General features: G+C 42.9%; 2 protein-coding genes across 13 annotated transcripts in view; both read left to right on the forward strand.

The window, feature by feature from the left end:
* ARFIP1 (ADP ribosylation factor interacting protein 1) overlaps positions 1-6028 on the forward strand; it is a 40623-nt gene extending 34595 nt beyond the window's left edge. For all 9 annotated transcript variants that reach the window (XM_030239104.2, XM_030239105.2, XM_030239107.2 and 6 more), the window contains one exon: positions 4540-6028. In XM_030239104.2, coding sequence (XP_030094964.1) covers positions 4540-4695 — 156 coding nt within the window. In that variant the 3' untranslated portion in view covers positions 4696-6028. The remainder of the gene's footprint in view (positions 1-4539) is intronic.
* A 5195-nt stretch (positions 6029-11223) lies between these two features.
* Positions 11224-16719, forward strand: part of FHDC1 (FH2 domain containing 1) — a 36850-nt gene continuing 31354 nt past the window's right edge. Inside the window, exons 1-2 of one of the 4 annotated variants that reach the window (XM_018926710.3) lie at positions 11224-11367; positions 16004-16635. In XM_018926710.3, the coding sequence (XP_018782255.2) occupies positions 16153-16635 (483 nt within the window). In that variant the 5' untranslated portion in view covers positions 11224-11367; positions 16004-16152. Of the gene's footprint in view, positions 11368-11661; positions 11743-13474; positions 13494-14478; positions 14528-16003; positions 16636-16719 lie in introns of those variants that run through there. The other 3 variants (XM_030239295.2, XM_018926711.3, XM_018926709.3) reach the window with 3 other exon arrangements.

A 16719-nucleotide genomic window follows, 5' to 3' on the forward strand; every position in this document is an offset into this window, starting at 1 on the left:
TCAGCAGTGTGCTCCTAGTAAATGGTGCTGCAAAGAACCTCTAAAGCCAGTTTAACTGGCTGGTGGGCTCCAGTTGGTCTGTGGTGCTGCGAATGTCACCAAAGAACCCATTATCTAGACGGCCCTACCTAGGTTTTCCCTATATGGGGAAAAGGCATCACATGGTTGCAGTCTCTTTGTGCCTGTTCTCCTTGGTTCATATGCTAATATTTCAATTAAAAGCCTTCAAAGGCTTAGAGAGATGCATTTACAGTAAAGCTGAAATTGAGAGCTTCTTTCTATAAAACCAAGATACACTAGATTTCTATTGACTTTTATTACAGCATTTGGTTTTGAAGTTAAAACTCATTTTTCTTAATGCTGATACAAGTTTTATTGGTGCTATCCCCAGCTGGCAGAGTTCTGTAGAAGTTTACCGCAGATGCTGATGACTATAATAATAGTTGCATTCAAAATATGCATCTTACAAATAGTAATTTTTTCTCTAATAAGGATGATAGTCCGTTCTTAGCGCAAAGATTTCTGTCATTTCTGAAAACAGTTTTAGAAGGTTTTGTCATTTTGAGTAAAAAACCCTCTTACTCTTGGATGCACTTGAGAAATGTCAAATACCATTCTATGTAGAGAAGGAAATTGACTGCACTTCTGTGAAATGTACTTGGGGAGTTTGATTCTTAAATGCTTGTTTCTACAAATGAATGTGGTCTGCAGTGTAGTGGAGCCCCAGATGATGAAACTGTTTAGACTAAATACCTTCAAATTAAGATAGCTAGGAGAAGGCATTGTGATGGTTGTGAGGAGGTGCAGATGCATGGATAGACTCAAAGGGGTGTTGTCTTTTTGGCCATTGAGATCGCTGAAAGAGGCTGAATGAGGAGGGTGTAAAGAAATATGCACTTACTGTGCCACAGCAAATACAATGTTCAGAGGGAGGTGGGCAATATTTAGAAAGAACTGAAATATTAAGAGCATCAGTGTGAAAAATCAAATCCAACCTATAGTATTGTCTGTATATGACACTTAAGTCTCCTGTGTAAGATGTGTTTACATGTAGGTTTTTATGCTTATCCACAATGTTTCTTTTTTGTTTTATGATGTGTGTCAGCTGTACTACGGAGTGCTTACTCTGCTTATAATTAGGAACAAATAGGTATATGTAGTTAATTAACAAGGAACAAAGATTTTAACTGTTGTTCAACTCTAAAGCACAATGGCTTTTTGACAGCTATGTTAGTCATACATTGGAACCTGTGTTTTAGCTGTAATTTAGCAGCATACCATTAGCATTCTTTGATTGAGGCAAATCTTCAAACACTCCTTTTCTGGAATCAGTGCTACAGCTTGGTGATCAAGAGTTGGCCTTTACTGCTGCAATCTGACAGTTGTTTCAAGTCTTTGATGCAAAAAAAATGTGATCCCTTCACCCCCCCTTTTCCCATTGCCTTCTCCCCAGTGTTTGTGAAAGTGTTTTTGCAGCTGTGCAGAGAATCAGATTGGGGAACTGATCCAGGTTGAAGCAGATACATTGTTGTCTGTTTAATTTTAATCTAGATCTGTTTTCTGATCCAACTGACTGCATATCTGCATGAATGTTTTGCCAACAGAGGGCTAAGGTGAAATACAGTGTGGAAGTTGCAATCAGTGACTGGGTATGGGAGTGGGTAAGATATTTAGCCATTCCCCAAGATGGAGTAAGGTTCTTTCATGGGAACAGTGGGTACTTTGAACTTGGTTTTAAATAAATAGTTGGGGTCTGGTCCTTAGCTGTGGTTGCCGGTGGTTTTGCTGTGGACATTGAGTGTTTTGAGCTGTTACAGCTTTTTCCTCTTTGCTGGCTGCTGCTTCATAGTAGAGCTTCTTTGTACAGTGTCAGACAGTTTAAGTGGTCTTTTTCTAGAAAAACTTTGTTGTAAAGTTACTTGAATGAAGATATAGAAAAGAAGATCCCACCATCACTTTTGGGATTCACTTAGCAATCAGCTTCTGAAGGAGGAGAGTAGAAGTTGTAACACTTTAAACCTCTGAAACCAGTTTGATAACAATCACGAAATTTATACCACAATGATCTAGGGGATAGAACCTCATACAATGAGGTAGCTTTAGTAGTTAAAAAAATACCTCCAAAACAAGCCATATTTTTTCAGTCCATGTTATCTGCCTCCACACTCTCAATTCCAGCCTGTGTGTGTGTGTGTGTGTGTGTGTGTGTGTGTGTGTGTGCGCGCGCATCCTTGGGCCTGACTGAATTTTTAAAATTATCAGAAGATTTTTGGGTCAATTCACAGAAGGTTTATGTTAAAAGCTACCCTAATAAAGTACCAAATACAGTCTCAAACTGATGAACTGGCTGGGAGTGGAGGTTTGTTACCCCTGTTTTATTTGTGTTCCTATAAACTATATGAGTAAAACTCTTGTAGCATTTTAATAATATGCTATACCAGTGAGTGTACTTCTCTGTAGAATTCCTGCCTTGGACTGCATGAAGTCTTGCTTGTCAGTGAGGAAAGAATCTGCTCAAGAAAAGCAGTGTGCTTTCTATCTAAACTTTTAAAAGCAAACCCTTCATGTTGTTGTGACATTTTCCACTTATAAAGTGTTAATATTTTGGTAATTAACATTTTTTATAGATGAAAAATCCATATTTTTATATACCGTCTGCCCACACAAACTGAAGAAGAGGCCATCTTTTACAATTCAAAAAAGAGTTTGAACTCTGTTTGAACAAATGTAGTTAGCTAAATCCTGTGTCTCCTAGATGTTAAAATGTCTGTATGTGATTAAATTCTGTAAATTCTTTTGAAAATGTAAAAATGTCATCCAAAGGTATGATGGGGAATTCCTTTCTAACCATTCACACCTCTCATGTATTTTCTTGGAGGGCCTTTTGGTGGAATAAAGTATAATTTTTCACTGTTAATGAGACAAAAAAGCCTATTCTTTGGCAAGTATTTGCGTAAATTAACCTGAATTATTAGGGGAAACATAGGGAGAAAACATAGGGGTTCCAGTTTTCAGATTGTCAAAGCAACTTAGATGTAAATTTGGGCCAGCAAAGAAGAGGTTATCACTTAATTTTTGAATTGAGTCTGCTATTCAGTTAAAAAAAAATAAGTGATACAATGAGAAATTTTAACTTTATGCAGAATTTTTATCTATTCCTGCAGGGATACACAAACACATGCTCAGCCCTTTATTCTCAGGGAATTTTAAAATTATATTTATTACATTTCTGAGTAAATGTTGCACTCTTCAGGTGTCATTGTATGTCAAATATAATGGTGTGGGGTTTAATTAGAGATCTTTCATTAAATGAAGAAGATGAGGTGTTTCTGTATTGAGTTGCATGCATTTCAGAGAAGCCCAGTAGCCAATAACAAATAACCTGTTAAAACAGGTGTGGCCCACTGGTGAGCACAGGCCAAACCTATCCCAAGGACAGTTTTGATTCTCAGCATGATGACAGAAGTAGACTGTCCATTTTGGACTGTGCTGAGAAATGAGACAGTGACCTAAAACTTGAGTAGAGAAAGCTTAATCTGTTACCTCCCACATCTTCCCTTGGGGCTCACTCAGCCACCTTGTTCCTCTGTTCCCTCTGTGTTGACTGCCTGCTGCTGGGCTCAGCCTTGTAGGCTGGTAACAGGTACAGGGCCACCAGGGTGGGGATTTGAGGTCTGACACAAGAGTCAGGTGGTGCTGGCTGAGAGTATACTCAGGAATAAAAAGGGTTTGGCTGCAGGAGATACTAGACAGATACCTTTGAGCATACTGCTGTCCATTCACAATTTCAGGTTTCCTGGCTAGGATGAAAATGTAACATTTGCTTAACTTTGACTTCATCAGTGGGAATGTAGCTTGTTATCATAGAGAAACACAGTGGTGCCCTCCAGCTGCCCTTGTACTCTTCTCCCCAGGTTTTGGTTGCTGCTGTGACAGTAGTCATGAAATACACCAGCAGCAATGGTGTATTTCATGACTACTTTTCACAAATGTTAGAGTCAAGATATTGGCAAAGCGCTGTAAATAATCTTGTGTTCCAGGAGATGGGTGAGAAATATTGCTGGGAGAAAAACAGCAGTTTAATTTGATTTAGGTGTCCATGAGCTGGAAAGCAGCAACTCTCTGCAAGGGGGGCAACACGTGAACTGTATACTCAGATAATGCCCTTGCCATGTACTGTTTCAGGGAGGTAGGTCCATTTGGCCTGCAGGCTCATATCTTAGAGGTTTGGCATCTAATTTCAAGGCATCAAGTACTTGTAATCAAGTGTTTGATATTTGATAACATTATGCTGTTTAGTGAATTGTGTTTGCTCTATGCATGCTGAGTTGGTTTTGACTGTTAAGCACATTTTATGAAAACTCTGAATCAGTTTAATGTTAAAGAAATTCATATTTGCATTTTGTATCTATATTTTTAAGCTTTTGTTAAATAAATCTATAGGAAGTCTGAGCATTTCAAATGCACCTATTTCTTTATAGCTGACCTGTGATGATGTTAACATCAGCCTCCTCTTAATGTCTCTCTCCTTGCCTGCAGGTGAAGGTATTGCACAATCAGCTTGTTCTGTTCCACAATGCCATTGCGGCGTACTTTGCTGGCAATCAGAAGCAGCTTGAACAGACACTTAAACAGTTCCACATCAAATTGAAAACTCCTGGAGCAGATGCCCCATCCTGGCTTGAGGAACAGTAATCAGATCATAGAAGAGGACCCAATGTTAACCGAAAATTCTTTCAATCTGAGAATAATTAAGGGTTGGGGTTGAAGGACTGTTGGTAGTGATTCTTGAACGGACAGCTTTAAATTTTTCCCCCTTTTATAATACTGTAAAACTGAATTTGATAGGAAAGTGGGTGACTTTAAGGTAACCAAACATAATTTCTGTAATTTCAAATACAGAGCACTCCTTTTGTATGTAAAGGTTGGCGGTTATTTCTGTAATTGGGATAGGGGAGGGAAAGAGGGAGGGGAAACAAAACTATTATAGATTTGCACTGACAAATGATGCTTGTGATTTCTGGTATTTTGGTGGCTAGTCAAAATATTTGCAAATGGAGGTTTACATGATTTGTACCAACATCTGGTATTTTATAGGTGAATATAGAAAACATCTTTAGTAATTTTCATATGAATTTTTAAAAAATGAGAAAGTTAAAAGACTATTTTGCAGATGAATACTATAAGGCCTATATGTGATATCTGCATATAAGGCAAAAGTAGCAGATGGCTCATTGACAAGTGGAATTGCAGCAAATGCCTTTTTTAAAAATGTACCTTTCCATCAAAGGGTTAAAAAACAAACAAAAAACACTAAAGCAAGAATCACTGTCAGTCTGAGGCTTCTGAGCACACATTTTTGCTTTGCACCAGTGGTTTGCTGAGTGAGGCCAACCATTAAATGTACTAATTTCATTTAAAATGTTTCTTTCTCTATGAAACAAATACCGTACTAGCCTTAAATTACAGGTATGTGCCTTTTTATAAGATAATAATTTCCACCAGTGTACATAATCCAAGAACCCTTTCATGTAATAGTTTGTCATTTCCCAGCAAGGGGAAGACGACTGTGTAAATGCTGTGTCATTGCACACTTAGAGCAAGTTAAAGCTTTAGTTAAACTTCATGGGCAGGTATGATTTTGAGAGGAAATAGGGCCAGTATGTTTTTTCTGTTTAATTGAAAAGCATACTTCAGTAGTGGGAGTAAAATGGAGGATACATTTTTAATTTCTTCATCATTTCTGTAGTCCTTAAATGTAAAATTATATGTCAATTTTATCATAGACATTATAAATTCAATATATTGGAGTCCTCATTTGCACATGTTATGTTGCTTTATGTTATGTTAAGTAAATTGAAATACTTCAAATATGTTATTTACAATGGTGTGGATTGTATGATTTATGTACTGTATGTTCAAACGCCTTTCAGCTGACATTCTAAAGTTTTCAATGTTTAACACAGCTGTAATGTAACTGTAAATCAAACTTTTTAATCATTCCTCATTAAATTCTTGGTCTGACAGAGCCTTCTTTATGTTTTTGTTCTGTCGGAATCTCTTGTAATAGCTCAATTATGTTCCCTAGAATGTATATCCTATGTGAATTTTGTATTCATATTAAATATGTTTGCAGTCAAACTTTCTTGACTTGTGATGGTTAAAAGTAGAAGAGAGCTTCTGCAGTGAAAGCTTAGTCCTGTTTTTGTGAGTTGTCACCCTTGCCCAAGAATATCTCATAAAGCAGTGCTATGTAAGCTGTTTTAACAGTGGGCAAGTTCAACTGGAAAGTAAATCCATAGTGAAACAAATCTTTTAATACATGTGGTTTTTGACTTGAACTTCTAAACGAAATTAAATTTTATTTACAATTCTTATGAAGCCATTGACTTCCACTGAGTCCTGGCACATGTGTAGTATGACAGTGCAAGGAAAGTGAGCTGAGGCTTGAACTGGGAAATGCATTACTGCAGGGGTGAAGAATGCAAACCCACTGACCACAACTGAAGTATAGGGCTTTCAGAACACTGTAGGAAAAGGGTACATAAGGAACATGTGCTCTTGGTTTCTCCCTGAGATTCATGTGTCTCCTGCCTAGGATCGCTGCTGCTTAGAAGGAACTCATCTGTCAGAAATGGTAAGAGTGAACTTGAATCTGCAGTTGCCTTAAGAAAGACTGACCAATTGGCATTGTGTAATCCTCAAACTTGCAATGGCTTGAAACTGCTGGAGTCTCTTCACCTGGAAGAAAAGGTGGGACCAAAGAGATTACTTGCTAAAACCTGCCTGTGTATTGTTTAATACTGGGGGAAAGAAGAATTACTTCCATTTCGCTCAGCAAAGCAGTTGTTATAATGGGTAGCCTCAGTGAGGAGGGTTCTCTGTTAAACTGATCAATAAGTTATTAAACTGATAGTAGCCTGCTGTAGTACTGTAGCTTTCTTTGTCACTGCTCAAATACATATCCTTATAAAATAATTCAAGCTCATATCTTGTATTTAAAATTAGCTTTTTAGAGCTAACCAAAATTAGAAACTTCTATCAAGAGATTGCAAGAGAAAAGACACTTCAGTGTTTCCAATGGGAAGTAATTATGGTTGTGAAGCTTTCTGATCCTCATAAAAAAGCATTATAAATATCTTAAGGTTGTGATGTGGCCTATATCTGGGTGGACAGTTGTCAGGATGGGGTGTTTTTGTTGTTTGTAGAGGAAGCCATACCCACCTTGTAGAGACTTGTCTGCGACAGATTTCATCTCTGTTAACAAATTGTTACATTAATGCTTACAGTGTTGTGTGATGTTTCTTGGGATGAAGAACTCAAAGCAATTAGTAACATTTTCAGATATGCTGTTGTAGCTGCTGTACCAGAGACCTGGGGAGCTGTTTTGATTCTCAGTGACCATACTGTAAGTTATCTGTACTCCTGGCTTGTTTGTTGCTCATGTTATTTTGTTCATCTGAATTCTACAAACAGCTTCTTTTCTCTAAAAGTGCTCTTTGGCCTACTTCATGCTTTTACAAGGCTCTTACAAAGAATGTTTCTGGTTACAAAATGTATCTGTATTTTTATTTGGAAAGAGATCTACATGGGCAAGAGTATAGTAATACACCAACATCATTAAAGTAACAGCTTTTTTTTTAATCTTCAGTCAACTGGTTTTCCCAGAAGCCTTATCTCTAGTCTGTCTGTCCTTTCAAAAATGATCAAAGTAATGTAAAAGGAAAGCTAAATGTTCACTTCAACTCTGTTTTGAACTGAATGGGGGGCATATTCCCTTTTTCGGTTTTGCTTATCTGCTCTTGTTCCTTGTTGTGGTGTTACAACAAGTGAAAGGTATTGTAATTATTTTGCATTCCTCGTCTGCAATTATCTTTAGGTTTGGGATTTTTTTCTTAGTCTGGTTATCTTTTCCATGTTGCGTGCTTGGTGTAAGGGTTGTACTAGTCACAAAAATTTTTATATTAGTTGTGAATCTTACCATATTTTACGGTAGCTCCCACCCTAAAATTAACCAAACTGCTTGTTGCTAAGCTGTGTCAAGATGAAAGGGGTTTTTTAATTAGAATATCTTTATTAGACAGAAGATTTGACTGCTGCTTGGTTTATATTTCTCTCATTTCTTACTGTTTGTTGCTCTTTGACATCTTTGTGATCTTTCCAGTTGCTCTTGTGTTAAAGGCAGGGATACACAGAAAACAGAGTTCTCTGTCTGTGACAGTGCTCTTGTTCACCTCTCTGTACCTGTTTTACCAACATCCTTACTCTTCATTTCCCTGAGTCTTGTGTGGAAACCAAATGGCCAGGGAGATGGGGACTGTTCACATGTTTTTGTCATCATGGCAAGAGTTTGAAGGGAGTGAAGGAAGTAGCTTACTGTGTAGTGTAGGAGTAGCAGGTAAGATGGCTTGTGCCTGCCTTGGGGAAGAAGGGCATAAATTGATGGAGAAGCAGTGGAAAGGGAAAGTGATGTGTTGCTGTTTCCAGCAGGGTCCCTGCTCTGAGGCACAGAGCAGCAGTGTATGAAGCTTGCACTGCAGTGGCCTTGGACAGAAAAGCTCAGTCTGTGGTTTGCCAATCTTTTGTTTCCTGTGGCTGAGGCTGCTGGCACAGAAGCATTGCCTTTTACACTTCAGCTGCCTTTCTAAAAAAAAAAAAAAGTGTAAAAAGGGAGCAGAAGCAGCAACAGTTGTGTGCTGTCTGCTCTTGGTGCTGTATTTCTTTAAGGTACTTGTTCCCAGCATAAAGTGAGCATTCAAGTTTTTCTAATGGCTGTAGGTGAACAGAACTTTGTTTTCTGAGCAAATACCCTCAGTCTCATCCCTTGATGAGAATCTGTTTTCAAGAGAATAGCTACTGGGGGAGGGAGAGTATTTGATATTCCAAGAGGAGCAGAAAGAGGGATCAGGAGAATCTTTGCAGAGTTCCTGTGTAATGCTGGTAGGTAGGACTGAGATGGGTCTCAGTGTGGCTGTCTGATAACATTTCTTAATTAAGTGCAGAGATCAGATATAGAACAGAGTAAACCTGAAACATCTTTTTAGTTCAGGTTTTCCCTGTTCTTGCTGTTCATGGTAGCATAAATCCATTGGTTCAGTCAGGAGCAGTTCAGCTATCAACACTGTGCTCCTATTACATAATGAATAGTGTGTCTTACTGTGCTAATTAAATAATTATACATCTTGCTGCCTTTTAAAGAATACTAAAGGCTGTAAATTCAAGCACTTAAGTGATAAATAATGCTAAAAACTAGTGTTGCCTGTTCAGTTTTGATTTGCCTTTCTTGCATACACATATGCATCATGCTAGTTTTATGTGATGGTGGTAATTAATTGCAGGGTTTTGTTTTGAGAGCTTAACTAACAGTGCTTCGTTTTGAGCCCAAATATAAGTTGGTTTTGATGTGACAGGAGTGACACAATGAACTTTTTCTCCTTCTTTGATCCAAACTCTGTAGAATTGAGGGATTGTAAGGAAGATGACACCTTTTTTCAGGTGGTGTAAATTGCTTAATTTCCATTAGATCTGTTCAGTCATTAGATTTGTGTTCAGCCTAAAGAATTAGAAGCTCTGTGCTCTGAAGAAAAGCAGAGTTTACAAAAGACAGGGTGTTTTCTTACTTCTCATAAGAAAAAAAAAAGCCTTAAAAAAGTAGTCATCCTGAAAACTGTCTTGAGCATTTCATTACTTAGAAATCTTAAAAAATTAACAGTATGATTTGGTTTTATAGTATACCAACTCATCTAAATGCTATCTGTTTTAGGGAGGTGCATTTGTTGTTTATTATAGGTGGGGCTGCTTGATCTACCTATTATTAAAGTTGCCTAATACTTCCTACTGTAAAGACCAGTTTTCAGTTGTTTATAACTCAGAGTCATTTTAGCCATGTGGGCAAAATATTTGCCTGTTGAGTGTTACCTGTTTAGGTAAAAAAAATCAGCTAAAAATTTAAAATTAATTTGCTAACATGTTTTGGAAAAGTTCAGGGAGAACAAACCCAGAGGGTGAGGAAAAGTGAAGAGTTTAACTTCACATCCGGACTGGCTGCCGTGTCCTCTGCTGTCCTGTTTGGGTTCTGACTTTTCAAATACAATGCCATTATGCAAGTCTCTTGTTTGGCTTGCTCTTTCCGTCTTTTGCAGAGCATATTTGTGCTCATGACTGGCAGCAATGAAAACAAGGCCCTTTGGCTCCGGCACAAGCAGTTCCAGTCCAAGCGCAAAGCGCTTCCTCGCCGATGACCTCGGGGCTGCCCTGACACTCTCGAGGAATGTCCACGCTGGCTCCGAGCTGAGCCTGTCCTCTCCAGCTGCTGCTAACCCTGCCAAGCAGAGATGTGTGCTCTGATGGGAATTGCCTTTTACTGCCGTTGAGCTCTTTTCATTCAGTGAATTTTCAGCTTAAATGACTGGGTTCTCGCATTACATTCCTTAAATTTTCCTTTTGTTCTAATATTACTTTTTTTAATTGAGGTGACTAAAGCAGGCTGTCCTGCCAGACCAGTAAGTCAGATCTCTGGCTGCAGAACTGTGAGCAGGAATGGTGTAACCTCTGCAACCATGGGCCCAGGCTCCACACCTGGTCCAGAGGAGGCCACCTGGTCTCCCACTCTTCCTCTGGTTCCTGTCTCCCAACACCTGAGCAGAGTAAATAGCACAGGTGAGGCACTACACACTCATGATTTTGTAAGACATGATTTTGTCCTGCTGCTCTTGCCTTCCCACTCCTGGTTGTATCAAGGTGTTTTCTCTCTCCCGTGCTCAGCTCAGAAGCTCTGGTGGCTTATTAAGCAGGATTGGAAGTGAGGTTTCTTCTTCCTCCCTCCCTCCTTTCTCAGGAAAGGAAGAGTTTCTGTTTCCACCTTTGGAGTTTGCCTTCTGTAAAAAGTAGTGTCAGGTTGTGTGGGCTTCTATTAATTGAGTGAGGTTCTTCACCTTTACTCTTCCTAGGAACATGGTTTTATTTTAGACGTAGGATTCAATCTCTTGATAGAATATTTTAGAAACCATTTGTATTTGTTTGCTGTCTTATCAGTGGATGGTACTTTGGCTTTCGGGCATCCACACTCACATGCGCTGCTGCCTGGAGCGCTGTAACCCAGGGCTGTGATCACATCTTAAATTCGTCTGCACTTGTCTCACACCGTCCGCTTTGGAGTCACAAGGGGCCCGTCTTGCCTGCCTTCCCCGAGCTTGCAGGGCTGAGCCGGCGGGGAGCGCCGGGGTGAGGGATGCGGGATGGACCGAGGGATGCGCTTGCTCGGGAGCGTGGGCAGAAGGCGAAAGGCTTCAGCAGAGGAGAGGAGCCCGTTCTTTCCAGCCGGGCGTGCTGCCGGTAGCACCGCTGTCCTGTTCCTGTAGAGTTGCTGTGAGTGCGGTGACAGCGCGCGGGCAGTGATGGATGGAAGTGTCGATGGAGCTGCTCAGCCGGAGCCGGCTTAGACTCAGTGTCCCCAGAGGCGCCACTGCGCATCTCCGTTCGCCGCGGCGGCGGCACCGGCGCTGCGTCGCGGGTCGCTCTCCTCCCGCACGGGCTTTTCGGTAGCACGGACAGGGCAGGGGGGTATCGAGGCCGCTCCCGGGGCCGCGGCCGCCACCGTCACCTGCCGCGGCCCCGCCCGGGCGCGCCTGCGCTGCCCCGCCCCGCGCTCCGGCGGCGCGGCCGGGCCGGGCGCGATGGGAGGAAGCGGCGGCGGCGGCGGCACCGGACCGGGCTGCGCCGCGTGCTCCCGCGGGCACCCAGGTGAGCGGGGCGCGGGGACCCCCGGGCCGGGAGGGCGCTCCGCGCTGCCGGGGGGCGCGGCCGGGCAGTGCAGGGGGGTCGCCGCCTTCCCGCCTGGGTCCTTCGCCGCCTTCCCGAGGCGTAGGAGGAGGGAGCGCTCCCGGGCAGACGGGCCCCCCCTTCCCGAGGGACCCCGGGCCCGGCCGGCCCCTGGCACGGCGGGAGAGCCGCTGCCGCCGCTCCGCTGGCACGGCGGGGCGGGCGCTGTCCCGGGCGCCCCGGCTTTCTCCGGCGGGGCAAGCGCTGCCCCCGCCACGTCCTGCGGGGGACAGCGGGGTCAGGGCGCTCCCGCCGGGCCAGGGCGCGTCTCGGGCGCCGGGGTCCGGCGGAGCCGGAGGGCAGCGGGCGCGGTGTTACCCCGGGTGCAGCCGAGCCGCCAGCGCCCTCCGCGGTGCCCCGTGGCCTGCGGCGGCGGTGGAAGAGAATTACGGAGTAAGGATCTGTCGCGGCCCCTCGGGTGGTCCCGGCGGCAGGGCCCCCGCAGGGCGCCGCAGCCTGGCACCTGGTCCGGGCGGAGAGCACAGCAGTGGGGCTGGGGCTCCTCCCGTGGGAGCCCTGTCCCTGCGGCGGGGCGAGCGCAGCGCCTGGGAGCCCGAACAGAAAATAGCCGGAGTCGAGCCCCCCCGGCCAAACCCCGTCAGGTCCCAGCCCGGTCCGGGCCGGCTGGCAGGGACGCGGTGCCGCACGGCGCTTTTGTGGGATGCATTGAGCGGGGAAGTGCGAAGCCGCTGAATAGCGTGAGCTGCGTGTTCTTTGTAACCCGCAGATTTTGGCAGGATCAGGGCATGGTTATTGGCGTTTGCAGCTTCTCTGTCTGCAGTCAGCAACTAGTTGTTCCCTTTGCCTTTTGTAGGGCTGTTGTTGAGACACAGACACCCAAATGCTGTGGTTGGGCTCGGCGTTGTTCTCATGAGAACTTGGAGGGCGCCTGATACAGAAACGTGGGCAGGGGAGAGCATAAGGTGTGAGTTAAAGGGAGTCAGTCACGTCTTGCAGTATGAATTATGAAATGCCCTTCAGTGAGTTGTGCACCTCACCTGTTAATTTGTGTATGCAAACACAATCTGTGTCCGTCTCAGTGGCAACTGCCTTTTTTGCAAAAAACAAATTACTTTAGAGTGCTTCTCCTACCTGGAGAGAAAGTTGTCCCCACCCTCTAACTTTTAAATTACATTTCCAAGTTAGATTAGCTTGGCTAAAACAATGAATGAGACAAAGAAATAAAACATTTCTTTTATGCCAAATATGGACACAATTAAAACGTGCAGCAAAGATGTTACTTTAGAGCTTTGGTGCTTCTCCGGCTGTTTTGGATAACAAACATGCAACAATGAGGCATAATTGCAACGTCTTAAACGTTTGTTCTTTGGTTCATTTTTTTTTTTGTCCCTTTAATCCTTTGAAAAGTGTGGAGAGGCTTCTTAGGAGTTAAAATTTTGCTTGGCTTCTATTACGCATCCCAGTCCCAGCGTGTCTTGGTAATCTGTAGCTCACAGTTGGAACGGCTGCGTTGTTCCCCACCTCCTCTTGCTGTACTTCCTGCTCAGAGGCACCTGCTGATACCAGCAAGCAGCCCAGAACCTGTCCTGGCTGCCAGCTTCTCTCCTCTCCCACCCACGGTAGTGGTGGGAGCCTCCGCTGGGAAGAGCTTTGAGCTGCTCCTCCGGAGAGGCAGCATGAGAAGGGAATTTTGACCAGTCTCCTGGTATCTGGTAACTCGAGACCGCCATCCTCTTACAAGCAGGTGACCTCTGTCACCTGGATCGTGCTTATCTGTCAGAAAACAAAGCTGAATGGCAGCCTTTATGCTGCGCCTTTCCTCTCGTGCCTTCCTTCCAAATGCTGATTCCTCCCCTTTCCTGGTTCTGGCTGTTACCTCATCTAAAGCAGTACAGGGCTCGTTGGATTGAAAACAGTTTTTCCTGTTCTATCTATCTTTACATCTAGGTTGGGATGTTTTCTTCCCCGAGCCTTCTCCACTCCTTTCACTAGGAGTGTCCCTTGTCTAGCACAGGAGCGCTCAGGTCTGAGATCAGTCGTTTTCCACTCCTGTGTGTTAGTGCTGGGACTCTGATGATTCATCTCCTACAACTCTGTTCCATTAGGATTTGATCCTGTTTTTCCTAAAGCATATGGATTTATTGAAAGTCTCAAAATGAGGTTCTTGAATGTTGCCTGGGGCATGGTTGGTCAGTCTGTCTGTGTCTTTTTTCCAATTTTTTTTGGTGAATGTGTGGGAACCCAAATTAGAAAATAATAATGTTGAATAATGCTTTGTATGATGGTGGAAAACTAGCTAATACATTTTTCATTTTTAAATAAGTAGTAGGGAGGAAAAGTGTTTTTCCTAGTTGAGTATTTCTTTAAATTAATGCAACACTTAATTGCTTTGAGTGGTTAATCTCCTTCCACCACCTTGCACCTGCTTTTTTATGCCTCTCTGCCTCTATGATCATGAATTTGGGAGGAGAGGCGTGAACATGCAGAGCCCTGTAATAGCAGCTGGTATTAATGCTGACTTAAATTTGAAACACTCTATCCTGATCCACTTTCTTTGTAGCTTCTCTCCTTTTTACCATGCCATTAAAATATTTTCCATCATGCCTGTGATTTAAACCTCATACAGGTTTTTTATATATGTTTTCTATTCTTGTAAATGCCCGGATAACATAAGGTATGAGATCGGAAAATCTGAAGCAGGAGAGAGGAGTTCATTGCTACCTGAGCAAGGTTTTGAGAAGAAAAGGTACGGTGGAAGATTTTGTGTTGTTTTCCATTGATTTCAGTGAAGCTGTGAGTGGCTGAGTCCTTGCAGTCCAAGAGAGAATTTGCCCTAAGGCTTGTTTCTGTGACTTGGGTCTGTTTGTTCATGTACGGTCTAGTGATGGATCTCTGGCAAAAATAGTGAAGTTTTTCATCACTATTATACAATGTCAGATTGATCTGGGTTGCTATTAGCTCCGTGTGAACCCTGCTGAGGAGGCATACCACTAAGTCAGTGCCAAATTTCTGATTTGATGTTGTTCTTGTGCCAGTGCATTACTCGAGCTTTTTCTGGTGAGGTTTCCTGAGACTGAGTTGTGCTCAGGGGCTGCTTGTCTCCTCCTAAGTTTCTATTGTGTGGCATCTTTGAATTTTTAAATTTTTTCCTTGTAAATTCCCAAATCTTTTTTTTTTTGAGATAGCTTCCAAATTTCCATTAAATCATGAGATACCTCACTGGTATGTATTTGAAACACTTTTGTTTTTCTCTAAGATTTATGAGTTAAATCTGTTTCAATAGATTTGGCTTGTTAAAAGTGTGGAAGTCATGCACTTTTATTTAGAAGATAACTATATAAGAGAAATGCTAAAACCCATTGTGATTCCTGTTGTTTTATGAGATAATCCAGAGGTTAAAACTTCCCAAAGTATTTAAAGCTTTGCATATGTGTAATGCTTAGGATGTGTGGTGTCCTGTTCCTCCTACCAGCTTCTCTGTCCTTTCTCTCTGTTATTGAACTGGCACTGCTAACCTGGGTGCTGAAGTAAATTATCAAGGACAGCTTGATCAAACTGTGGTCTTTCTTCTGTGAGTGTATTTTGGGAGGTAGTGCAGCCAGACCAGTCATGCTTTTAAGTTCATGCCCAGTGAACACAGAGCCTTTAGGAACTGTACACTATTTTTGCCCTTACTGACATTTGTATGAAAAATACAAAAGCAAAAAAAGTAGTACAAAAAAAAGTAGGCTAGACTGTTAAATCATCAACAAATTTTTAACTATTTTTACGCAGTTTGGGTTTGAACCATGGGTTTAGAAGATTCAAACAGGGTCTGTTTGATGCAGTTAATCCAGTACCATAGTTAGTACTGTGTGCAGTCAGCTTTAAAAGCATACCTGAAATTAGCAGTGGAATAATATTTGTTTTAATAATTTGAGATAACTATATTCTTTTACGAAATTGCACTGAATGGAGATTAATAGATGGTTTTGATGCCCACTGTGGGTGATTTAGAGGCATCCTTGTGTTTATATATGTTCTTGAAATCTAGGCACCTGAAGCTGTTCAAAATCTTGGTGTGGATAAATGTTAAACTACTGCCCTGTGAAAGGCTTTTGATTCACTAAATTTCCCTTCTGGGTTGAAAACTTGATAGCTGTTGTGCCTTTAGTGTCTTTTCAGCATGAGGGACAGTGTCCAATGTCTGTGATCTGAGTGTCCCTGTTATCCTCTGTCGCAGGTTGCGGAGATGGTGCAGTCCCCTCTTGTGCTGCCGCTGCTGGCAGATAGGGTTTGAGAGGGCGTGATCCCAGCGGCTGCCGCGCTGACTGTTCAATGTTCCAAACCCATCCAAGGAAGTAACACTCTCCCCTTCGGGGAGGCTGTAAAATGCATGTTATGAATTGTCTCTCCTTGGTCAATGATAAAGAAAATGGGGCAATTCCAGTTGCAACGGGATTAATGAGCGAGGATACAGCGACAGCGCCTCAAATTTCTCAGCCTGGAGCATCGCCGCCCCCCGCGCCATGTCCCCTCACAGGGGCTCCCCCAGCCCCTCCGCTCCCTCCGGGAATGCCGCCCCCACCACCACCCCCTCCTCCACTGCCTGGCCCCAACATACCTCTGCCTCCACAGCTGGTAAATGGGCACGACAGCCACGGCAAAAAAAAGCGAATGCGGAGCTTTTTCTGGAAAACTATCCCTGAAGAACAAGTCCGTGGTAAAAACAATATCTGGACAATTGCTGCAAGACCACAGTATCAAATCGATACGAAGACAATTGAGGAACTTTTTGGGCAGCAGGAGGAAGCCAAACCCCAGGACTCCCGAAGCCGATCTTTAAAGTCTTCATTTAAAGAGACTAAAGAGGAGGTAAGAATTAAAGTAAAACCTCTCTTTTTACATAATGCTGTAGGAGTTGATGTGAATTCTGCCTCGCCTTTTTCTCTTTCTCTG

The sequence above is a fragment of the Serinus canaria genome, chromosome 4 (genome assembly GCF_022539315.1).
Source record: "Serinus canaria isolate serCan28SL12 chromosome 4, serCan2020, whole genome shotgun sequence".
Classification (NCBI taxonomy): domain Eukaryota; kingdom Metazoa; phylum Chordata; class Aves; order Passeriformes; family Fringillidae; genus Serinus; species Serinus canaria.